The 25,388-nt window shown below is 37.7% G+C and overlaps 1 protein-coding gene across 1 annotated transcript in view; it reads left to right on the forward strand.

Moving 5' to 3' along the window:
• The window catches only part of LOC139722983 (solute carrier family 15 member 2-like), a 43,962-nt gene that overhangs the window by 1,026 nt on the left and 17,548 nt on the right, over nucleotides 1-25,388 (forward strand). The window contains exons 2-4 of the mRNA XM_071634261.1: nucleotides 19,215-19,279; nucleotides 21,434-21,527; nucleotides 24,085-24,226. Of these exons, the coding sequence (XP_071490362.1) occupies nucleotides 19,215-19,279; nucleotides 21,434-21,527; nucleotides 24,085-24,226 (301 nt within the window). The remainder of the gene's footprint in view (nucleotides 1-19,214; nucleotides 19,280-21,433; nucleotides 21,528-24,084; nucleotides 24,227-25,388) is intronic.

Consider the following 25,388-nt stretch of genomic DNA (forward strand, 5'->3'; position numbering starts at 1 on the left):
GGAGATATCGATGGTTTTATTAGCGCATGTCTTGTGGTTGAGGAAATCACTGATTAATCAGAGTACTGTATCGAGAAAAATGCCTTCAAAGTTTGCCTTCATGATCAAGGCGAGGCCACACAGTTTTCACCGCTTGACAATAGAAGGCACATTCCTAGCGACCTCTGCGATGTTCATTCAAGCTTAATAGCGCCAGCGGTCTACGCACGACCAATCAATAATCAGGATGCCACGCACTGACCAATAAGATCACTCCCTCGTTGCTAGGGGAGGAGTCTAGCTGTGGCGCTAAATCCAAATCTTCGGACACGTTTCTGTTTCGTTGAAAGTCGGAAAATCATGGCTTAGAAAAACACTGATCTCTTGCCTTTCCTTTGATCATTTAACTTCGAAATTTCGGCAGATGATAGACAAAACATTAGACTACAAAATTGTGCAAAAAACAGAAATTCACTGGTTTTGACCAATTTCGATGATGTGACTTAAAACTCGATTTTCTCGGCTCAGCCGTCAGCGACTCTAGGATTCTTTTGTTGTAGCGGGTCACATATGTTGACTGAAAGATTGGTCTGTAGCCAGGGATATGTTCCATGGAGTCTGCATCTGGCTTCACGGAATCCGGGCATAAAAGTTTAAAAAAAAAAAGATATTTAAAAAGCTCCTCTGGACAGACAGATTTTTTTTGTCTAACTCATATGCAACCATGTACAAGACAGATGTGCAAATGAAGATAAAAACAAATGAAAGAGAGAGAGAGAAGGAGAAAAAGGCTTCAGGAAATGGAATATATGAGAAGGTCAAGAAGAGAAATTAAAACAAGCAGTCCAGTAATTTACAATCAATTTCATAAATAAACAACAGGGTAGTATTGCCTGCCATCGTCAAAAGTTTAGCCTCTAACTGTATACTGCCCACAGTAAAGTCAGGGCTGGCAACTTTTACACAGTCAGTATGAGATTCACAGAATTTTTCCAGTTTACGTGGGTATCTCACTGAGCGGCAAATATTTGCGAGCGTAGCGAATTCTAGGGAATTTAAATTCATAAACAACTGCAATCAAATTCACAAACAGTTTTTCTTGTCGCGGAGAAATTTTGAACATGTTCAAAATTTTCTTATTTCAAAAATAGAAATGTGGCAGTTACTGTCAAAGTACTGATAACAAGTTTTATGAAACAGGATCCTGGTGTAACCTTCAGGTTGAATTATACAATCTTACTGTCTGCTGATACTTTTGTGTGTACTGTTTTTTTTTTTTTTTTGTTTTTTTTTTTTGCATAGGTGTAGAGAAGACTACCTCTTTCTCTGTTGATGTTTTGCTAGTTTTTAAGGGAAATTCATTATGAAGATTGGAAATTTAAATACCTAATGCTATTCACCATACTATTCCATCATGCAAGTAGACACCTTTGATCTTTGCTAGCATTATTATATAGACAAATAAAAAGGAAAACTGGATTTGGAGGGTGCAGACCTCTGCCAAGTAGCTCATGTTTGCCCTACTACACATACATTTTCCCAATGATAAAGAATTCTTTGAAAAAATAATCCTTGAACCAGACGTTGATCCAGATCACTACAAGTAACATGTACTAAAATTTAATTATCTGTTCCTTGTGTCAAGTATCAACTTCTCTTTAATAGAGAATTTCTGTTAGATCTGTTCATCATTTGAGTCATGTTGTAAAAAGACAAGCAATTATTCATACAGACAAACTAGCAGACAGACAAACATAACCTCCTATGTGGAGGTAGAAAAAACAAAAACAAAAACAAAACAAAAAATTAAAACAAAGCAAAACAGTTACAGTGTTACAGGCACTGCAAGCAATTCCATGATTCTCAAGGAGTGGCCAGGGTGTAGATATTGATGCTTTTCCTCTGCTAATTTTGCAGGGTAAAGAGCAAAAAAAAAATTAAAAAATAAAAAATAAAAATGTGGAATGATGTGGAATATGAGTTGATGTGCACAGTGTTCCTTTCAGCCACATATATTTTACTAAGAGAACAATGACACAACCATTGTGACTCCATTCTTTATTGCTCTTCAGCAAGTACACAGTATGAATAAAATTTACAGTTTGTTGTAAAGGTGCTTACAGCATGAGTATTTGTAAAAAATTTCAAGGCCAAGTTCTACTGTGAGGTACAAGTACTAGTGCATGCATACTTGAAGATCTGGCAATTGTATCAAAGCCATATATGACAAAGGAAACTTCCATTATGATTTGTAATTTCTGCTCATTTATGCCCTTAAAGGGATGGTACAGTATTGGTGGAGATGAAAATTGGGCTTTTAACTTTTTGCAAGATACCAAGAAAACACTATGATATAGTACAGAGCATACCATTTTAGGAGGAATTCAAAGTTTATTTGATGAAAATCGGGTTTTGAATGATTGAAACATCCAAAAACAAAGTAAAACAAAGCGATCGTAAAAAAGTGTGGGTCCCACACTTTATTACAATCGCTCTTTTTTTTTGGATATCTCAGCCATTTCAAAACCAATTTTCATCAAATAAACGTTGAATTCCTCATAGAATTACATGCTCTTTCATATTTCATAAGAGGTTTCTCATTATCTCACCAAAAAATGTTAGAAACCTGAAATGAGGTCTCAACCAAAACTATACGAACCCTTTAAATTCTTGATGAGCTTAATATGCTAATTATGAAGAACCATAACCACTCCCCCCACCCTTGACTATGATGTACGGTTAATATGGCAGAGAAATGGGAGAAGAGAAAAACTTGATATTTAAAGACCTAATAAAATGCTTGCAAAATGTTTTAATATGCAAAAGAAATGTAAAATATATGTCATGCTTATCAATGTAAATATGTTGTCAGTGTCGTTCCGGTTTTTATCGCTTCTAGAAACTCCCCCCAAATATCACATTTTTGGAGGACCCCGTTGCAGCTTTTGCGAAAAAGATAGTCACGTGACCAACACCCCTGGACCGATTGATGACGTATAAGCACGGAGTTGTGCTCAGTTAGCAGACGCCGCTCAGCACAAGCACTCAGATTACTAGCTTGGTACACGCGCGTACAGGATAGCTAGCCCGGCCAGGCCCGGGCCCCGCGGGATGTGCGCTCCCGGTCGACCCACTGACTGTCGACATGTACGCATTTAACCACGTACATTATCACTAAGTTAGCTTGCACAGATACCTGGTACCTCGAGCATAATGTCTTCCCCTATATGGGTAAACTTCGACATTGATGATGATGATGAAGACTGCAGCTCTGACGATAGCGGAGAAGAAGAGGAGGCACATGAAGTTGAAGGGGAAGATGGGGAGGGAGAGGCAGCCGATGAACCAGAACGTTATCGTGGGGCTGCACCTTACCGATATGAACCAGCTGCATCTCCCCCGCCCCGCTGCCAGTGCAAGAGCGTATGAACATGGCACCAAGCCCGAGAATAGACCTCACGGAAACGATCGCCTGGGAAATACAGAGTGGTATGTCTGGTATGCCCCCATATAGTTTAACGTTAGAAAGGATATACTGTATTCTACTTGATTGACATTGTAAGTTGTAACTGTTTGTCTAGTAAGTAGATTAGAAGAACAGGCCCAGCTCGCTCACAAAGTGAGCGGCTACTCCGGCCGCAGCAAGCAAGCGGGAGCGTCCCGGCCGTGGCCTGGCCCGTCGGCCGGCGCTTACAAGTTAAACTACCAGTAGTAGTCTAGTACGTAGTAGATCTAGTAGCAGTCTACTACTAGTAGTAGTCTACTAGTACTACTACTACTAGTAGTACTATTACCACTACGGCACTAGGTCTAGTAGACTAGTAAGTAGTAATAGCAGAATCTTTGGTAGTAGTACAGAGGCTACACTCTAACGCCTAACAGTTAGGGGGATATGTTGTTACAGGGTGGGTCGTGGCTCAAAAAAAAAAAGAAAGAAAAAAAAAAGGCCTAACCAGTTTCCCATAGTCAGTTTCTGCAACATTTTTTATCAGTAATTTAGATGCGCCATTTTCTAAGAAAAACGATACCAAGAATTATCGTCAATTTTGGTCGAGTAGTTTTTGTTTTATGCTAAAAATCATACTGTGGAAGGAAGCCCAAACGCCGTGCTTATCTACCGATGAATGCCACGGTGGGGCTGGATTCACGAGTAGGTCTAGGCCTATAAAGCAGGCGAGTCGCCGTAGTATTAGTACAGACACGCAGTGGTGGTGGGGCTATCGTGAAATAAGCCCCACCGCAGTGCGCGTGCACCGTACCCGTGCGTTTAAATAGCAAGCAAGGGTAGGTCCTTCTAGGGTTTGGGGTTAGGTAGGGTTGTATTTATGGTTAAATTGGCCGTTAAATTAGTCGAGGGCCATATTATGAAGTCATTTCCGCCGCATTCACGAGTATTCACTGTGGAAGGCAGCCCCACCGCCGTGCTTACCTACCGAGATGAACGCCACACGGTGGGGCTGAAACAGGCGAGTCGACGGTAGTATTACTATTAGTACAGACACGCAGTGGTGGGGCCTATTTCACGAGTTTGCAGAAAATAATGGATATCCAAGCGTACCACAGTTGTAATCTGTATTATTGGCAGTATTAAATCCGATACAGTTCATTAAATATTCTTTTGTCTAAAGGCTTAGCCAATGACAATAGTGCAGTGCAGCACCTGCTATGCGCTCTCTAGCTCGCTCCCCCGCCAGCGCTAGCCAGTGCAGCCGACGGCCGGCTGTCGCTGCGCTGCGCTAGCATAGCCTTGCCAGCTCGCTGGCTACGGCTCTAGACTGGTCGTGAACGACTCCGTTCTTAGACGTCATCACAATTTAGAAGTGATAGTGCGCCGCATGCGGCGAAAGTATAGCAAGTTTTCCAAAACCGAGGAAATTGCATCCATTATGTTAACAAATATAGAACAAAATTCAGAACAGTAAAAAACCCCGCACAACCATAGAATTACTTAGAATTTAACATTTAATATTATTACATCATTGAGAAAAAAATGCCTAAACCATTTTATTAGGTCTTTAATGTTATCAGTGATTTATCTTGACATATAAAAGGAATGTACATAATGTATCTGATTTTTATTGTGTGAACAGTCCAAATATACACACTGTGTATCATTTGAGTGCAAAACTTAGGGCCAATAATTGTACTGTACAGTGCTGACTACCAACAACACAGATCATTTTAAAACATCATATGAAATTTCTTTGCTGAGTGTAGACAAATTTGTTTGGAATTGCTTTGTAAATCCATGGTCACTAGTTGTGTTGGGCAGATGAGCACTTTACACAGGTTCATTTTTTTTGCAGCACAATACCACATGGCCACTCTGGGCAGGTGGTCATTATACATGTTGACTAATGGTCACTAGAGTAGGTTTGACTGTACTTTCCCTCTCAGAGTTTCCCCCAACAAAGTTTACATGACACCACAAATCCACAAAAATAGCACCATTTGTGTTGCTCTCCAAATTTTACAACGGAGCATGAATTTTCTATCCAAACCCATTATCTTCTTTATAATTAGCACTGAAATAGTGTGATGATGTGCCCACACGCTGATGGGAGTATGGTTTAAATTGAATACATGTGAGCACTGCATACATTGTAAATTAACAAATCATATCAACATGTTTTTATGCATACAGCTGTATATGGCAGAACATAACAGGAACACAGCTACTGTATGAATAATTCATATGAGTGATTCTAATAAAATCTATAGCTTGTAGATCCATATCAGTGGGGGATCTATAAAGGAGGACTGCACTGGGCGCACGCCCCCTTTATATTTTTGTTGAAACAAAAGAAATAAAAAGAAAAATATGGGGAGAGGGGTACATGCACCCCCCCCCCTTTAATTTTGTAAATTTCTGTGCCCCCTCTCTGGGGAATTCCTGGATCCGCCCCTGCATATCATGTCATTTTGGGCAGCATGACACTGCCTCTTCAACTTAAATTGAGCTTCATTTCTGGCATGATGTTATATTATGATATGCCAATGGAACACCATGTACATGGGACCCCTTAATAATGGATTGATCAGTATAATCCTCATTAGGTGCTGTTGATATTGCACTGTATAATCTTACTTTGGGGCTTTGGACATTGTACATCATTATCTGTTCCTCCGTAGGTGGTGTATATTAAATCACCACAAAATATGAGCATACCCATTTTGTATTGTGAGGAATATATATTACAACCCTGCAATCTCAATCATCCTTTATGCATCAATAGATTGAAGTCCATCCCACCATGGAGTCGACCTTTGTGTGTCAATATCAGTGTGTGACCTCTCCCCTAAAAGCGAGAAATATATGGAATTTTAAGATTTTGCTTTGTTTCGTAGAGTTTATTGTGGAGGGGTTCAATATCTTTCGCTGAAGGCGGAGATCTATAAACAATCACCTTATTATGTAATTGTGCATTTGGGCAAGTCCAAGATATCGCGCACCTTACGTATGGGACATTCAGAGATTTCAAACCTCTGAAAAGTAATGAAGGAGCACTTGGATTTTACTGTTTATCATCAGGATGACTGGTATCCCTGAGAAGAACATTGTGTTTAAGTTTGATGTCATTTGACCTTGGGTTAATTATTTTATTAAGAAAAATATGGCAACTTACGTATGGGACCAGAGAAAAACTGGATTTTTCAAAAAAAAGTTTGACTTGAAAGTTCTCTGAAAGTACCTTATTGATCAAGTTCTGTTTAGAAGTGAAGAAAGGTACAATACTGAAGTATCTTTCAGCAAAGTTTCATTGCAAAAGAATAAAGCATTTTTTCATGAAGTTGGTTTAATTAACGAAAGTACACCTTATGTATGGGACATGGCTCAACTTACGTATGGGACATATGTCTTTAGTGCACAAGTGTATTCATGGGAATGACTTTGAATTTTCCCATAGTGTCATATTCAGTTCCACAAATCATACTACAACATTTAACAAATGAAATAGACTGCTAAGTAGGTGCTTTCCCAGTTCAGGTACCTAACAAAAGCTAAAATAAGACAAATAAAAGTAATTACCAATTTACAATTAAGTTTAGTTTGGATTCCGTCATGCATTAACACTGTCCTCATGATGTCTATACATACAGATACAGTATATACTGACACTCTATTTCTAGCCCATTTGTAATACTCTGGTCAATATTTTTATCAATTGAAAAAAAAATGTGCGAATTCTAGCTTGTGACCTTGATGTAGCATATATGCACATGTACCATGACTAATTTGTAGTCTTGATAATTTCAACTGTAAAATCAAATGTCATGTACAGTGTAATTTGCAAATACAGTTTGAAGTGGGTACTTTCAGTAGTTCTAGGCTTACCTTGCAAGTTGTCTAAGTTTTTATAGAGCTTTATAATTGTTTGAAATGCAGCACAAAACACAACAACAAGAGTAATTCATTTTGCACTGTAATCATCATGTTTTGCCATGTGAATTTTAGCTTCTGCAAAATCAATCAAATTTTAATGAAACTTTTAGACTTTAAAAGCCGTGGTAGAACAAAGAGATAGAAGAATGTATGTACCTATGCTGGCTTTTTTTTCTCAAATTGCATCATGGCTTCAAGTCTATGAAACCAAAGACCACAAAATTTGTGTTGATACTTTGTACATACATAATGCTTGTGTAGTGAAACAGGAAAGATTATCATTTGTATTCAAATCTTAAGAGAAAATGTAATTCTAGATTTGAAACACTTAAGTAACTCACTGATCTGAAACTTACAATTTTGATAAATTCTAATAACCTCATTTGATCATACACTACCAGATTGCAATGTATGTTGATAATTGTGTAGATGTGGGGTACAAAGTAAGTATGATCTGATGAAGGTGTCTCAGAGCACATCTGTTTCCTCAAACACAAAATAGAAAAAAAAAATGAATTCCCTATTTTTTGTGTAGTTTGTGTTTTTAGCACTCCAACCAGAGAACCAGTATTGATATTGTGGTTCATGGCAAATGTAAACTATAGTCTTCATTTTACCGGATTTTCAGAAATCATGTTCATGACCTTGATAAAGTCATGACATATTCTGAGGGTGTGCAGTTGAAATATTAAACATCATATCAAAATAAAAAGTATTCTCGTAGGGTTTTTCCTTTGCTATCAACTCTAGTAATGACAAAGTTACCTGCTGTCACCTCAAGTGATTTTTCTATTCAGTAAGACCTGTAATGTTGTCATTGATGAGCTCCACAAGCACAATTGTTTTGATTTCCCTTTTGAGGCTGTACAGCATGTAGTACATGCTGAACAATGTACTGCACTTAAAATGACATTCAGAGAATCCCATTCTCTTGGACAAAGTCATTTTGTAGAGAGGTAAAGTTGAAAATGAAAACTGAATTAAGAAAATATCCAATATCAAAATGTTAAAGGGAGGAATGCTAATTGAAGACCAGCTGCACAGCCTGTAATGAAAATAAGAAAATAAATGAATATTCTTTGTTTTCCTTTCTTAATCATAGAATGACTCAATAATGCTGTTCTTACACTCTCCCTGAGGTCAACTGAGTAGGAGAGGCAGATATATAGACATATCCTTCAGAGTAGGTGCAAAGATAACCATTAACCAAACAAATGTAAGGACATATAGCATCCATGTCAAAAGGCGGTTTTCCCATTCACTTTGCATGTAATGTCCCATACGTAAGGCATTTGTCCCATACGTAAGCAAACTTTAATTAGTTATAAGACGAAGGACTAATTAAATTTCCACATTTAGTTTTGCTAATCTGGAGTTAAAATGAATAAATTAGAACTTCCTGAAGTATGATTGGTCAATGTTAGAAATCTTTAGAGAAAACTTAAAAAAACATACTCAAATCCTTACGTATGGGACACTTCGTTCTGGGAAAGTGCATAATTTGCATAATTAATGTGCTGACCTTGTCTTACCAATTGGAAATTATACTAGCTCATACAGGGGTCATGTCCATAAAGGAACTAGGTCAAGGACAAATTCTACTGATTTTATATGAATATTTTTAATTTGTCCCATACGTAAGGTTTGTTTTTACTTTATGCAAATTAAGGTCATATTTCTTGCATAAATTTGCATAATTCAATATTTTCTTTGCTGGAAATATATAATTTAACTCTTTGGCTACAACATGATATCAATAACTTTTCGATTAAATCAAGATGAATTTTGAGCATCTGAGGGGACATTATCTTGGACTTGCCCATTTCTACACTGTAAACCCATGTAGACCCCCTCCTTTTTGTCAATGTACAGTGTTGTAAATGGCTTCAAACTCATCACATTTTTGTCGTACACTGTATCTACTACAAAGTTTGTATAATGAAGCGAAATATAGTGTATAGTAACGGCATGAAATTTTCGTGAATTGGAGCGGATGGACCTTTTTCCCAGCATTGAGCATGATATTTTCATGAATTGTCACTGGCATTCAGTGCCTATGGTGTAGACAAAAACTATCACATGCATTCTTATTTTGGAAATCATGGCTCTCGGGGAAAATCCATTAAGTTAAAATGCGGGTGAACATTCCTCATTTTACTGTACAGTACCTTGTATTTTCCAGAAGGTCTTAAATCATGTGATTCCTCATATAATTTCTTGATGTCACATGATATTCTCATGAATCATGATTCTGTCTCAGAATTTACTGATTTAATATCAAAAGTTCTATATTAGAGATGTGTCATGAAATGATGGATCTTTTTTTCCAACCCAGTTTTGAGCTGTAAAGACTTACACTCCGGGATCCTTTCCTCTTGATATGTACATTTGTATCAATGATATGTTGTCCATAGTTTTACAACCCAGAAATCAGAAAATTCTGATGTGGTGATACTTAGTAAAATCCCTCTTGGTATTCATGTACAAAAAGAGAATTTCACAAAATTTCATGGGAAACTACACACTCCTTTGACACATTACTATTGAAACATAATGGATATGGTGATATATACTGTTCCCCCTGTCATCTGGAAAAAGGAAGTCAAGTGTTATTGTATCATAATGACAGGAAAATGAAAATATGCTGAATTCTTTATATTTTCAGTATATTTTTGCCCTTCTGTGATATCATGAATTTCATTGGTAGACTCGTCTTCCAGTGATCGTAGCACATTGATTTTAAAGACCCAGTAGCATGGGGATAGCCATGGAGTGGGAAGGCTGGCCTGGCTTGGATATATTTGAGAATCCTGTCAGAAATTGTGTACAATTTTATCACTGATCTCTGATGGGTACAGGTTGAATTGTAAAATTAGGAATGTTCACATACATGTATTTCCATTTCACAAATTTCGCAAGAGCCAAGATTCACGAAATTAAAATGCACGCGAAAGTTCTTGTCTACACTACACTGTATATGCATCAAATGTTAGAGGCAACTTGCAAAAATTTCTTGCAGGGAAAAAGGCTGTCGCCTCCAATTCGCAAAAGTTTCATGACGCGAAAATGTTGTGTATTACAGGTATTACATGTACAAACACAGCCACAGAATCTCGACTAGATTCAACTGTTACCGATGAGCGTATCTAACGCATTGATGCACTCCACTGACTGGTGCTATTTGTGGTTTTTGAATGTACTCCGGTCGGTGCAAATAAATCAGGCCACCAATGTACTGTATTCATTCATTTATTCATTTCATTTATTTCCAAATTCTCATTAAAATACGTACATGTAACAAGAACAAGGCGAAGATGATAACATTACATTTGGTAACAGTATACAAGAAAAACAAGCACATTGGAGAGAGAAAAAAAAAATTTAAAAAGTATCCCCATGCTACCAGGAAACATTGAAAAATGTGTAACTTTTGAATGGACTGTTTGATCATGATACTTTCTAGAACCATCACTGATGTGTACTTTGCAGTATTTTTGCATAGCTTTCACTAAATTCACATATTTTTGGATAAATCTCCCCTTTATTGTAGCCTTTGTGCCGTAAGGTGTGAAGAGATTTGAAGTGCAACTCTCTGCTGAGTTGAAAACATCAGATTTGTTTGGGTTTTTTTTTGTCTACCCTTCACTAAATTCAGAGCACCAATTACCATACACATGTTTGTGTCTAAGTCAATGAAACAAAGCTACAATTTGTAACTCGGAAAAGAAGTTGCTGGTATGTGTAATCTATGCAAATATTCAGTTTTCACTCAATGACCAGATTAGGTGCATTCACATTGAAATTTGTACTCCATGGTATTAAATACCATTTTTTTTTTTCAAAACTACAATGTATTCTCATAATTCGCAAAATACCAAGTAATAGATACCGCGGCATTTAATTTGGAACTGTTCTCAGGGGCAGATCCAGGAATTCCGTAAAGAGGGGGGCGCCTTTACAAAAAGGGGGAGTGCAAGCGCCCCACCCCCAATTTTTTCTTTTATTTCTTCTGTTTTAACAAAAATAAAGGGGGGGGGGGTGGGGCATGCGCCCAGTGCACCCCTGCCTGGATCCGCCACTGGTTCTCATTCACAAAATACAGTTGTACTATGACGATTCTGGCCCAAAATTACACCTCTCCAAGGGAAGCACTGCACGTATAAAGCAATTTCTTTCATACATGTAGTAGACGGGGAAGTATATGTCAGGTTGAATGAGAAACGCACCACCGTTTGAAGGGTGATACAGTAAATGTATTTTGTGAAAGGATTCACATTCAAATGCCACATTGTTCAAACTTCGAACTAGATCACTCGAGATACATGTACCATACATTTTTCGCGAGGTGTTTGTGTTCTTATTGCTAAATACACTGTACTGTGCAAAATATGGCATTATATCGCTGTATGTGTGAATGGGCCTGCTGATTTTTCAACAGATTTTTCAACTGCGCCAGCATCTCTTTCATTTCAGCCAAAGTTGCTGGTTGGCTCTCCATGATGTTTCTTTTTTTATGCCATATGTTTTATGAAGTGTAAAGGTGTTATTTCATCCTCTAAGAATGATTGATGTTTCACAATGGATGCCGATCTGTAGGATGAAAAAAAAATTTTTTTTAGTGCATCGAGGAAGACATCTGCATCTTTTTCATAGCAGAATGAAAAACTGTCCGTGTATGCAATGTATGAAACATGAGTTATTTTGGGCAAAGTATTTTAAAGGCACTGATAGTATCACTATACAGGAACACGATCATTGCTATAGCCAGTAGAATTGTAATAAATGCATACCACACAGGCATATAGATAGGACTTTCTGCTTTTTTTCTGTAGTGTGCCCAACAGTCATTAGTTGTTAAAAAATTGCAATTTAGCATCCTCATCTTAATATTCCTCCATACTTTTAAGTTCAAGAAAACTGAGGCTGCAATTTTGACCAATATCGCACTTATTGTGATGGAATGCAAGTTGTGATTCATGTATTATTAACATCTGACAGATTTCCATTCATTTGTAGATTGATGGAAACAGTCAAATTCTCCTTATGTGTAAATGTTGAAAGATGTTTAATATGGAAATTCTCACAGCTATTGTAAGCTATTGAAGCAGTGCAAAGTACAGTATCTTGTCAAAAAGAGCACAATATGTATTTAGAATAATGAATATATATATATTATACTATGTTCACACGGAGAAACTCTTCAATAGAATTATTGACTTGTAAGCGAAGTTCCCTAAAATGTAGCCAGATTAAAGTGCACCAACACCCTGGAAATAATTCCCCTGTGACAGCCCTTGAAAGTAAATGTGTTTCATTATATCAGATCATAACATAGGGCATGTCTCAAGAACATTCTACAAATATATAGCAAATATGATACATGGGGTATTGGTACACTTTTAGAAATACAGTACTTATATTGTGCACCTTTGCTCCTGTTTCTGCAGTACTTGTAGGTTGAATAGAATGAATGAAGATCGGTATGTTTTTAAAGACAAAGTCTGTAATTGAGTGAAGTTAAAGTTTAAGTTAGGGACTGCTGAATTGCTCCTACCCAAAGTCAAGCTATTTGTACAAATTGCAGATTCTCATGTCAGCATCACAGAGAAAATTTTTAAAGGAAGGTTCTAGCTTTATTTGTACAGCAAATTGAGAAAGGTTCGATAGTGTGTATTAACCGGAGGACTGCAGTGGATATCAGTTTTTTGTAAATGTGTATCTTACTGTGTTTTGATATTACGTGACATGTAAAACTCATACATATCACACACAATTTTTCACTTGCAAGCAATATCCATTGGTAAAATATATGGAGTTGTTAATTATTCATCACTTCGTATATTTAAAATACCCTCAAACAAGATGAATTTAGAACAAAATTTCTGACTAGCATACAGGGCTCAAAACTAGCGATGATACAGCATGACTTAAAATTTATGTTGGGCCACCAGATTTCCAAAAAGGTTATCTTTTTTGCAACTGTGTACATGGTATTTTATGCAAAGTTGGAATCACCACCCTAAGTACAATGTACCATGAGATTTTTTGACACATAATTTGTGGCATATTAAAATTGTGTTCAAATTTAGAAATGCTGTGGGCTAGATACCACAATATTTTTGATATTCCAGGATTCCACCGTCAGTACGAGTACTCCTGTCGTATAATGTACCCGTAATGAGATATTTTGGCCCAAAGCGTAGATTGGCTCTTTGCTGACTGCGTACTTGTGTGAGCGTGTGTGTGTGTGTGTGTGTGTGTGTGCGCCTGCACCTGCATGAGTAAATGGGAAAATACAGGCAATATGATATGTTTGAAATTCAGCGAGCTCTCACCCTTTAATGGATGCAGTGAAGTGGGGAGATACTATCTGGACATTATGTATGCTAAGCCATACCTTCTTCAGCCTACCTCCCATGGGGTGGGGGCAGCCACGTTTCCTGGTGAAAAAGTCAAGGAAGGGTTGTTGTTTTTTTTCGTGTTCTTGTTGTGTTTTTAAATTCTCCTAACACCAGTTTATCACTGGTAAGCTTGCAAAGAGTACATGCCCCAGCCACGTCATGTGGTGGATTAATTTTGCTGCTAACCAAGTGTGACAGCCAGCGATCTGGGAATATGGGCACTCATGCAGTCGACAACTTTGTAGCTTCTAGCCTTATTTCCAGCCTTGGCCCTGTATATTTTTTTCTTTAAGATCTTATATGCAATGTATTTGCTATTTAAATATTTGTATCAGATCTATTTCATGCTGTAGAGTGTATAGAATTGTCTTTCTTTTATATCACATGCACTACAGTAGACATGAATGGAAAATTGTGTAGAATGGAAATTTTCACAGATTCAGTGGCTATTAAAATCCTTTTGAAACTCTTTCATTATTTGCACCACATTTCCAATATTAACAGCATATTCGTATTTATCTAAAAAGAAAAATCATCAGATTTTTCCCCCAGTACTCCTTTTGCTCAATTGAGTAATGAGATGTGCTCTGTTGTTAAGGATATGAACGTAACATGAAGAATTCACCAAAATCTGACATATTAACTAGACACTTTATTATTGTTACATTTTGCATGTTTTCACATTACAGTGATATTGTACACAACGAACTATGCAAATAAGGTATGATGATGTCATTACATCATGACCCTTCCATTGGATTATTCACCATATGTGTAGAGATTTCACAGAAAAATCGAAAACTTTCAGATAATTTCCATAGCAAAATTATATCTATGTTCAATCCCATTTGGTCTGTAGAGGTCAGTATTGCTAATCTATCGCAATTGACAGGTATAGAAATAATTAGACATGAAGTATACTATTCAAAACAAATCTTTTACCTTTATTTTTTATTTCAAAAGGAAATTTGGTACTGTATAAGCTGATATTTCTGTGAGGGTTTAATTTTCACAAATTTTGCGAATCACTGTTGGGCCATGAATTTAACGGGTGCTGTTCGTTATTCCGAAGGTTCGCTATTCCGAAGGTTCGTTATTCCGAAGGGTCGTTAATCCGAAACACGCAAATTCCCTATACCTAGAGGTTCGTTAATCCGAAAATGAAAAAGGGTTCGTTAATCCGAAAGTTTGTGGCGTTATTCCGAAGGTTCGTTACTCCGAAGATTGGTTAATCCAAATCTGAAATTCGGAACAATGAACCTTCGGAATAACGAATCTTAGGAATAAAGAGCCTTCGGAATATTAAACGAACCTTCGGAATAACGAGCTGTAACCGAATTTAACAAGATACAAAATTATCGCCTTGCGCTAGGCTACCATTCAACTTAACCCGTTGAGGACGAGTCCGGAGTATACTCGGGCAAGCGTCTATGGGAAATGCGTGTTGTAGCAAAATCAAACCGTCCTCAACGGGTTAAGATGACCTCAGTGTCAATGCGCGAAAGCAGCATCTCGCGAAAATGTCCATGACCTGCTCATTTACAAAAATATCTGTGCGCAAAAATAACAGCTTATACAGTATGATAGATTAGAAATATTATTTAGTATTCAGTGTATATAGTAGGCTTGTCAATGGGAGATTGTGAAGTCAATTGGATATCATTACTTCATATAATGTTATACTGAATGTAGACATTAAGATTTACTGCAAATAAAGAGATGCAAAACTGTAAAATCCCATAACTTTCCTAATTCTTCTTAAATTTTAGTGAACGTTATGCTGTTGTAGTTGTTTGATTTTTGATACTCTGTTGAAGCTACCTGTAACTTCGTACTGTATGTGGAGTGCACAATGCACTTTCAAGACAGCATCTATATTGATAGCCCATGCCTTACATTTATGTGGTCTGGGGGCTAGACTAGATTTGAGGATAAAATTTTTGCCCACATGCACTGTGGGATTCCTGTAGCGACTCTTGAATGCGTAATAAGCTGAATTACAGACTATTCATGAATCTTTAAAAGATGGTCAGTGAAGTTGCAGTCAGTGGCAAATACCAGAAACATTCACCGACCTCATTCCTCATGGCACCAGAATATCATTCAAATGTCAGGATTTACTTCTAGTGCTATTCACACACAGTCAGTTCATCCTCTGGGGGCCCCATTCATACTGTTAAAAAATGCAGCAAAATATGATACTGTTGTAAGACTAATAGAGTAGGGCCTACATAAATCAAGAAGTTTTGATGTTTCTGTCCTCCTCTTCCAGTATTTAAAAATACAATGTAGTTGCAAGACCAAACACAATACAACATGCAGAAGAAAATGCGAATCCATGTAAAATTTATCTTAATTGATCTACAGGGCTATAGCTTGAAAAAAATTAGTCACACAGATACTGGTCAGTGGTGGATTGGGGATGGGTGCAAATAGCACCGGAGCATTTTTTTTTCTTGTCAGCTGATTAAATTCCTGGAAGTGGCACCAGAAGTATTTTTTTTTTCATCCCCTCCCCTTTACAGAATTCCTGGGTCCGCCACTGTTGATGCTTGTTGAAATGTTTCTGAGCAGTGTGTACATATTTTCAAATGGATCAGTTTTATAGGAAAACCCTAAAGTATGAGACTTAAAAAAAGGTGCATTAAAGTAGCCTGCATCTGAGGCCTTGCCAAAGCTGTATATCAATCATTATACAAAAATAAAAGTAAATAAACAAAAAACTTTTGTGAGAAAAAGAGCCAGATTATATACTTTGTGATCATGTGGAAACTGTTCAAGGACAAAAGAGACTAAACACTGTTCAATAGCTGCAATACATCATTTTAGTTTGACCATGAGTTGCTCTTTCACATTGTTTTTAAATGCAGCATGATGACAATATATGGTATGCCAGAATGAAAGAGACCATACAATGCACACATTGTATGCACAACACATGCACTGAAGGACTGGCTGGCATATGTACACGTAAAACCACTAGATGATATGTTCTGGTCCATGGAGCTAGCAATGCAGTCTTATGAAGGTTTTATGTGATTTTAGGTCGCTTGTCAGGGAGGTAACCTCCTTGATTATACATAATACATACACAGTATACATGCTTATTTTGTCATCTACATTTTGTATACGTACAGTACAAATTCAATGCAAAACAGATCTTAATCCATTGAACATATTGTATTTATATTCATTTTGCACATTGCTGTGCTGAATGTTGAGCTAGAAATGTAATGCTTTGGCTTGAATGGGCAATCATGAAAATCATTGTTTTATTAATCAACCATGCGATTCATTATGAAGTACGTGACAATGCTAATCTACTGAACCCCATTCTGTTTTTCTGCATCCATTTCACTCTGTGACAGGTCTCAGCATAGCATCATAGCCCCTCCAGTTGACCTCCACCTTGTACCTTCCCCCTTTTCCATGACAACCTCTGCTTTCACCGCTCTATCATATTAAAGCCAATATATCCAACACAAAAAGCTCTTTTCCCATTCTCATAAAAAAAATCCACTAATCATATACACAGTGCATGAAACATACATCGTAACTATCCCTTTAAATGATTCATCTAGAAATCTAGTCTGTATCACTTTTAATACTCAGTGATCTTTAAGGGTAGAATGCTGAAATACTATAAACAGAGTTTGTGATGATAGATCTTCTGTTTACCTTTAATCATGCTATTTTTTAAAACAATACCATTCAGATTTTACTGAAATTGTGCTTGCCATCTCACTATCCTCAGAATCCAGATGTTAAATGAGGGGACCACAAGGTCCTTGTTCATTATCTCTTTAGGGGTTATAAAGTACTTTAATGTTTCATCTTTCTGTCTAGTATTGTAAAATGTTTTGACGGTAGGCTTAATGATTTTGAGCGCTTGCTGGTAGAGGGAGAGTTGTAAGGCTTATTAATATCTCTAACACTGCACAAAGCGGGGAAGAGCAGCGGACTACAGAGGGGGAAAGGGTCTAGCCTTTGATTGGCTGGAGTGAGCTGGACGACGGATGACGGACCTGGCCGAAGAAAGCGAGCTGGTTCCTTTCATCATGGAAGAAAATAGCGCCCCCAATAATGGTGGCAAACCTACTCCAAACCAAGGTATAAACAGCAAGATGTTTGTTGATGTGGGATATTCTTCACATATCTGGAGTGTTTAGTGCTGAGTGAAAATCTAACCTTCCTTCCCCATTACCTTCCCCCTCCTTTTTTTTTTGTTGCCAAATTGAAAGCTTTTGTTTGACAGATACATGGTCTACTAGTACTGCAACTACTTCCGCTGGTGCTTCTACTAAATGTACTATACATCTATTATTTCTACTATCTACTGCTTTGTTGCTTATTTTGATACTACTGCTGTATTGTACTTCTATTCCTACTACTATTACTAACTGCTACTACTACCATGGCCAGCGCCATGTTTTCAAAAGTGTGTATGTGGGGGGGGGGGGGCACTTCACACTTCTGGTACCACTTCCTGATTTCACCAGCTAACAAGCAAAAAAAAAAAGAATGCCTTACCGCACTCACACTTCAAGATTTCTATACTATTTCTTTCTAGTGCCACTTAAACACTTCTGGGTTAAAAAAGTGGGGGCCCAAAGTGGGGATGAGACCTTATGTATTCTTTTGTATGGTGTGAAAAAAAAAAAAAGTGTGTGTGTGGGGGGGGGGGGGGGGGGGGCCCTCGCCCCCTCGCCCCCGTTCTGCCAGCCCTGACTACTACTACAACGATGATGACGACTACTACTGCTGCTGCTACTTCTACTTCTGCTCCCGCCACTACTACTATTACTGCTGCTGCCACTACCTCTACTACTATTAATAGTACTACCACTACTGCCACTATATTTTCTGCTACAAGTGATATCTCCACTATGATTACTGTGATGTATGCTTACAGCTGTGATAAAGTCATTTTAGTTTATATTCTGAGACAATTTCTTCTTCTGCTACTCTTACTAAAAGTTTGTCACTCCTTCAACAATGGCAATGCATGCTTGTTGTACACTTTCTCCTGATGCTACATACAGTATATATGCTTCATCTGCTTCTGGTATGCTGTAATGCCATTTCAGTCTGATGTATGAAAAAAAAAAATCTAATTGAAAACGAATAAGGACACCATCACCTCGGCATGCTAGTAAGATCACTGCTATACATCAAGTGCTTTAATATTTCTTTCTGAATTCATTTACTATGGGCCCAAAGTATCACCATGAAAGCAAACCTGAAGACAGGGCAACACACACAAAAAAAGAGCTGATGTTCATGCTTCATATGTGATGTAAAGCTTCATATGAATTTAACTCTAACAGAGTTCATAGAGTATTACAGTGCTCATGATGATGGTTATTCCATGATCAAATTCATGTATTAAATTCAAAATTCTTTTGTCGAGAGTTTTTCCTCCCATCGTCTGTGCCTGATTGATGTTGCAGATACGTCGCTGATAGGCAAACAGCCCGACAAGAAGATAAGCGGCAAAGGATGGGGGCGTGTGGGGGTAAGTCATGAATCCCTCGTTAGGTCCTAATGAGGACTAATTTCATATTAAGGAAGGATGCGTGTGCATGAGTTTGTCGGAAGAGCTCACCAAATGGGTAAATGTAATTACGCGATTTGAACATATTTAGCTACGCTGCTGCTGTTGGGCGGCAGTGTCAAAATGTAGGTCGGTGCAAAACATCAAGATGACAAAATGAACCTGCCTATTTTATATCATTTATCAAGCTTGCTTGAATTAGTTGTTGATAATGACACACCAGAAATCAGAGCAGCGTAAACAGCAATTGATTGAAGAAAATGGACAGAAAAGTTCCACAGTTGAAATGTCAGTTGGTCATGCCATCCTAAAGATAATCATTCTAATTGTCATTAGTTTCATTCAATTCTTCATTTTGCTCCTTAAAAGGCACAATTTACCATTTGCAGATGAAACAAAATCCCAGCATTAGTGCTTTAAACTACATGTAGTTTCAAAATGTGAGCTTGGGATAGAAACAACCACTGTAAAAATTTGAATCCATATAATCGGATAATGTTATAAAGTATTGTTAAAGACGCAAAATGTGAACAGTAGTTGTAATAAAAATGTTACCAGACTAAGCCGTCTAGAGTTATGGTTTGATGAGAAAAATACTGATCATGTATCTCCTTATATTTTAGGCTTAATTGCAAAAATTTTACATAGTAGGATGTTTTGTGATACCACAGACCTACATACATGCATCGAATGTGATACAGTACTCTCCACATAATCGGGTAGGCTCGGGCAGAGCGTTTCTTACCCGATTAAGCGGAGTACCCAATTAACAGAGAAACACGTCTCATTCACAATATGACGCACATTGTATACTGCACCAAACACCTACACAGTATGCTTAACACAAGTGCTTGCACGGCACATTACGAATACCTTACACCTGCTCAGTCACGAACAATTATATTGTTAAATTATATTACAATTTACATTCTTTTTTTTTTGAGGGGGGGGGGGACAAATAATTATGTCTTCAAAACACTTTATCATTTGACTATAGACTCCACGCTAACACGCAGACTTTTCCGAAATGAACATGTCTCTTTGCGTGCACAAGTCACGTAGAACGTCGGGTTACTTTTCGCTTTTCGAGAAGTGACTGGGGAAAAGCCAAATTTTATGGAGCTGGCCAGATGGCGCATGGCCTGATTTTCGTTGCAAACTTCTCGTATTGTGAATGTTGTGGCGGAGCAAGGCGGGAGCGCAAGTGTGTTCAACTCCTGTCTGTCTATGCAGTTGTGAGTGCCAGCTACATAAATGTTCGTTTTCATGTGGCAAGTCGGTATGTGTACAAGTGTTTGCATGTTTAATCACTCCCAAAATGATCGATCTTCTTTGCAAATTATGCAGAAAATGTGATTAGCCGTGAAAAATTTGACATGCATGATATCTTAAAGTGTTATATCTGCGATAAAATGTGGGTAGAAATTAGGTTAGAAGAACATTTTTACCCGTTTATGCGGAGAGGCAACCCGATTATCAGGTAATTTTAATGTGCATTGGAACTGACTTTAACAATACTACCCAATTAAACGGAGTACCCGTTTAAGCGATACCTGATTACGCGGAGAGTACTGTATTTTCAACATTTTTCAGATCACTGTTCCCGACCTTTAACCCTTGTGCTGCTTTACAAAACAGCCATTGGCTGCTCATTGATGTGTTGTGCCATGACAGTAATTGAATGCAATGGTTCGATGGCTGGCATTTAGTGACACACTGAGTTGCATGTGACAATACTAGTTTTGTGCTCCATTCATTTGGTCAATGCATTCAATGAGCTCTGTAATTTCCATTTTCTCCCTATTAAACTTGTTGTTCTTTTTTTCTGCCTCTCTTCTGTATAACTCTCTATCTGTCCATCTGTGTCTGTTGGTCTGTCTGCATGTCTTTCTGTCTGTTTTTGTTTATGTCTGTGTATTTGTCTGTTTCTTTGGCTATCTCTCTGTATTTCTGTCTGTCTGACTGTCTTTTTCATTTCTTCTTTTTTATTTTTACTGTCTGTCTCTCCATCTGTCTGTGTATATCTATTTGTTTGTCTGTCTGTATATGTCTATTTGTCTGTCTGTCTGTCTGTCTGTTTGTGTGTCTATCTGTCTGTTTGTTTGTCGGTTCCAGAAATTCATGACAGGCAAGTCCGGGTTCCCCAAGAGTGTCTTTTTCATCGTTGGCACGGAGTTCTGCGAGAGGTTTTCATACTATGGCATGAAAGGTTTGTAAACCATAACGCCGTTCCTTTTTAGATGTACTTTGTGGTAAAAAGAACAACAAAAACAATATCAGTATTGATTAGGATGTTGATCATTGATGGTTACTGATGATTGTGAAGATGACAGTGATGATAGAAGCTCTCATAGTAATGATAATGATGATTGTAATGATACTACTACTACGACTGCGACTACTACTACTAGTACTACTATGTCTACTGCACGTTGTGCTACTACAACTACTACACTACTACTACTACTACTGCTATTACTGCTGTTGCTGCTACTGCTACAACCACCACCACTACTACTACTACTACTACTACTACTACTACTACTACTACTACTACTACTACTACTACTACTACTACTACTACTACTATTATTACTACTACTACTGCCAGTACTACTGCTACTAGTTTGTACTACTACTACTGCTACTACTACAATGTACTACTACTACACATTGTTTAGTAATTTAGCTAAGGGTGATGGTGTTAATGAAATGATGTTCATGGGGAAATGATTGAACAATTTTGTCCTCTCTAATCAAATGTAATGAGAAAGAAATGGCAGGTATACAGATAGCTATATTTACATATGACAAGGTGTCTTTGCATTCCAAATGTCAAACATGTTTGCTTTGTAAAGTGTTATCCATATCCATATTGTATCAAGATTGTATTTGTTTAAACAGAATTGCTGTGTCTGACTTGATGTCTGGCAATAACAATTCTTTTTTTTTGGGGGGGGGGTAGGGGTAGATTTTTACACGATGTCAAAAGCATCACAAGTCACATATTTCCATGATGTGGTGCAGAAAGAGTTAAGAGAAGAATCGATGTGATGTCAGTGATTTGTTAATCTTGACCACCCAGGATTTAAAGGCACCACTTTTAACATTCACGTTGTTTCCTGTTTGCTACGTAACAAAGCCTCTGATATTATGTTGACATAAAGCTGTGAAAAAAATAGGCTAGGAAGTAAATGCTAATTGCTTACAACTGAGTGAAACTATGATAGTGTGCAGATTTCCAATACAAATCACTTTACCACAGACAATGGCATATGAATAAACAGTGCATTATAGTTTACGAGAATGGTAGTATTCAAGCTGATTGACAAATTGCCTTATTGACGTAAATAAGCACTGAATTGATCAGTGTGTCTTTTGTCATGGCTGCCACTGAAACACTGATCAATTTAGTGCTCATATGATGTGGGGCAATTTGTCAATCAGTTGCAATAAAAGCAACTTGACACAAGAATTTCATCAATTTAAACATGCTGGTATTCATTTGTAAATCTTGTGATTGTAATGGCATAATTCTCAAAACATTTGTATTCGGAAGTGTTTATCCATGTTTTTGAACATCATGATGCAGTTCAGTCAGCAAAGTTGGACAGTCGCTTCTAAAATGGAGCCATGACAAATGAATTAGAGGGAGCATGATCTGAAAACCCACCCCTTTTGTACTGCACATAACTTTAGCTCACTTCTGAAGCTTTAGCTCAGGATAAGTCATTTTGTATTGTCATTCTTCACCACCCGAGTTCCATGCAAGACCAGAGTTAAACTTGGTATTCTTTATCACCCCTCCCCCCAGCTGTGCTTCCCACACATGCATTTTTTTAAATCAATATGTACTTCATGGGTTACTGAATTTAGTTGGAGTTAAAATCGAGATACTACTTGTGACCTGCTACAACAAAAGGATCCAAAAGTTGGGGGAGGTCGATTTTCTGAAAATGACATGACATTATTTCCTTACTCTTCCGCTTTAAGTTCATATATAACATGATTCCTAAAAGTGCTCGGTTGCAAAGATATCGATTTTATGAGAGCATGTCAAGTGGTGTAGGAAATCAGCGATTCGAGAAAACCACCTTTAATGTTTTCTTTCTGATGCAATTGTGATCAAGGGGAAGTATGACAGTGTTCACCTCTGGACAATAGAAGGTATGCCCCAGCAACCTCCACAATATTCATTCAAGCTTAGCGCCAATGGTCTATGCACAACCAATCAGTAACCAAGATGTCATGCACTGACCAGTAAGATCACTTCCTCATTGCTAGGGGAGGAGTCTATCTGCGGCGTTAAATCCAAATCTTTGGACACATATCTGTTCTGGTGAAATTCAGAAAATCATGGCCCAGAAAAATGCTAATTTCTTGCTTTTCCTTTGATCATTTAGCTTCGATATTTCTGCAGATGATAGACAAAACATTAGACTACAAAGTTATGCCAAAAAAAGCAATTAGACGGTTTTGACTGATTTTGATGATTTGACGTCAATCTCAATTTTCTCAGCTCAGCCATCAGCAACTTTCAGATCCTTTTGTCGTGGCGGGTCATATTTATACTGACATTAGCTTGGGCCTGGAGCTGGCCTGTACTGCGTCTGAGAGTGGGCTAGCTTTTAGCAAGGGCTATTACATATCTTTTGACCTTGTATACTGAGAGTCATTTTGCTTCGGGTCTGGACCTGAAGCCAGATAACTCCCGTATGAATGGGGTGCTGATGAAGTCAGCTGTTTGCATTGCTCCACTCCTCCAGCTATCCTGGTGCTCTACTTCACCAACATCCTTCTCCTTGGCGACAACACGGCGACAGCCATCTACCACTCCTTCAACATGCTCTGCTATTTCTCCCCCATCTTTGGAGCCATGATAGCGGACGGATGGCTGGGGAAGTACAGGTAGGTAGCAGGAAAATTCTGACTCGGCACAATTAACCCGTTGAGTACGAGGCCCGAGTACACTCGAGCAAGTGTCTAATGGCAAATCGTTGGTGGGGTGACAAACCCTCGTATCTCAAAAATGTCAAATGTTCAGGAGAGCTAAAAAACATGGCTGCCATAACATGTAAGTCAATGGAAACAGCCAACTTTTATTTATCATTTGTGACCTTATTTTTGCAGATGGGCATATAAGGATTGGGAATTACATAGTAATGGTTCCTAGCTTCAATATAATGAAGAAAACTAATTTTCACCAAATATTGAGATACGAGGTTTTGTCACCCCACCAACGAAATGCACGTCGAAGCAAAATTAGCCCATCCTCAAGGGGTTAGGAGCCATTCACGCTCTGTGAATAAAGTTTGCCTGCATTTATTTATTTTTCATTTTGTCCAGATGCAAGAATGAAAGATTATGACTTACTGGTAAAATGATGATGCAATTTTCTAAGGCTCATTTAATAAGGTTGCTGAGGTTTTTTTTTTTTTTGTTTTTGTTTTGTGTGTGTGTGTTTTAAAATATGATACTGATAGGTGGTTGACTGATTCTAATTATTATTATTATTATTATTTTTGTTGGTGATGGCCAATAGCGAGACACCTGCCCTTAGCCTTGGTCTTTTTGCTTAAAACCAGTCATTTCAAGCATCCAATTGACATTGGAGTAGATCGGCTTGTCAGGCCAGACTTGATCCTTTTATTTTGTTGCCAGCGAAAATCTCATGGTACCCTAAGTCAGAGAGAGAAAATAAAATACTTTAAAAGTGGAAATTTTCTCACATTTTGTATGATCAAAAACTAGCACAAAAATAAAACCACAGAAATATTTTCTCTTGTATGTTCTACAGTGTAGTGTCTTGATTCCACAGAATAAAGAACACACAAAAGTCAGCTTAGGAGAACGCAAAAAATTACTTGCGCAAAATATTCACTGATACAGTAGGTCATATTAAAGTTTATAGTGTACGACATCTGTGCATCTCGCAATGTAAAAGTCTAGTATTATTACACTTGTCCCAATCTTTGAGCAACAGGTATGTGGAATAGAAATAATCCTCCCTTTTGCATTCAATCAATTTAGCTAACTGGAGTAGGCCTTCCATTGATGTTTTTGAAATCTG

Source organism: Diadema antillarum, unplaced genomic scaffold (genome assembly GCF_040938485.1).
Source record: "Diadema antillarum isolate AM-2024a unplaced genomic scaffold, OU_Dant_1.0 scf00000179, whole genome shotgun sequence".
Classification (NCBI taxonomy): Eukaryota; Metazoa; Echinodermata; class Echinoidea; order Diadematoida; family Diadematidae; genus Diadema; species Diadema antillarum.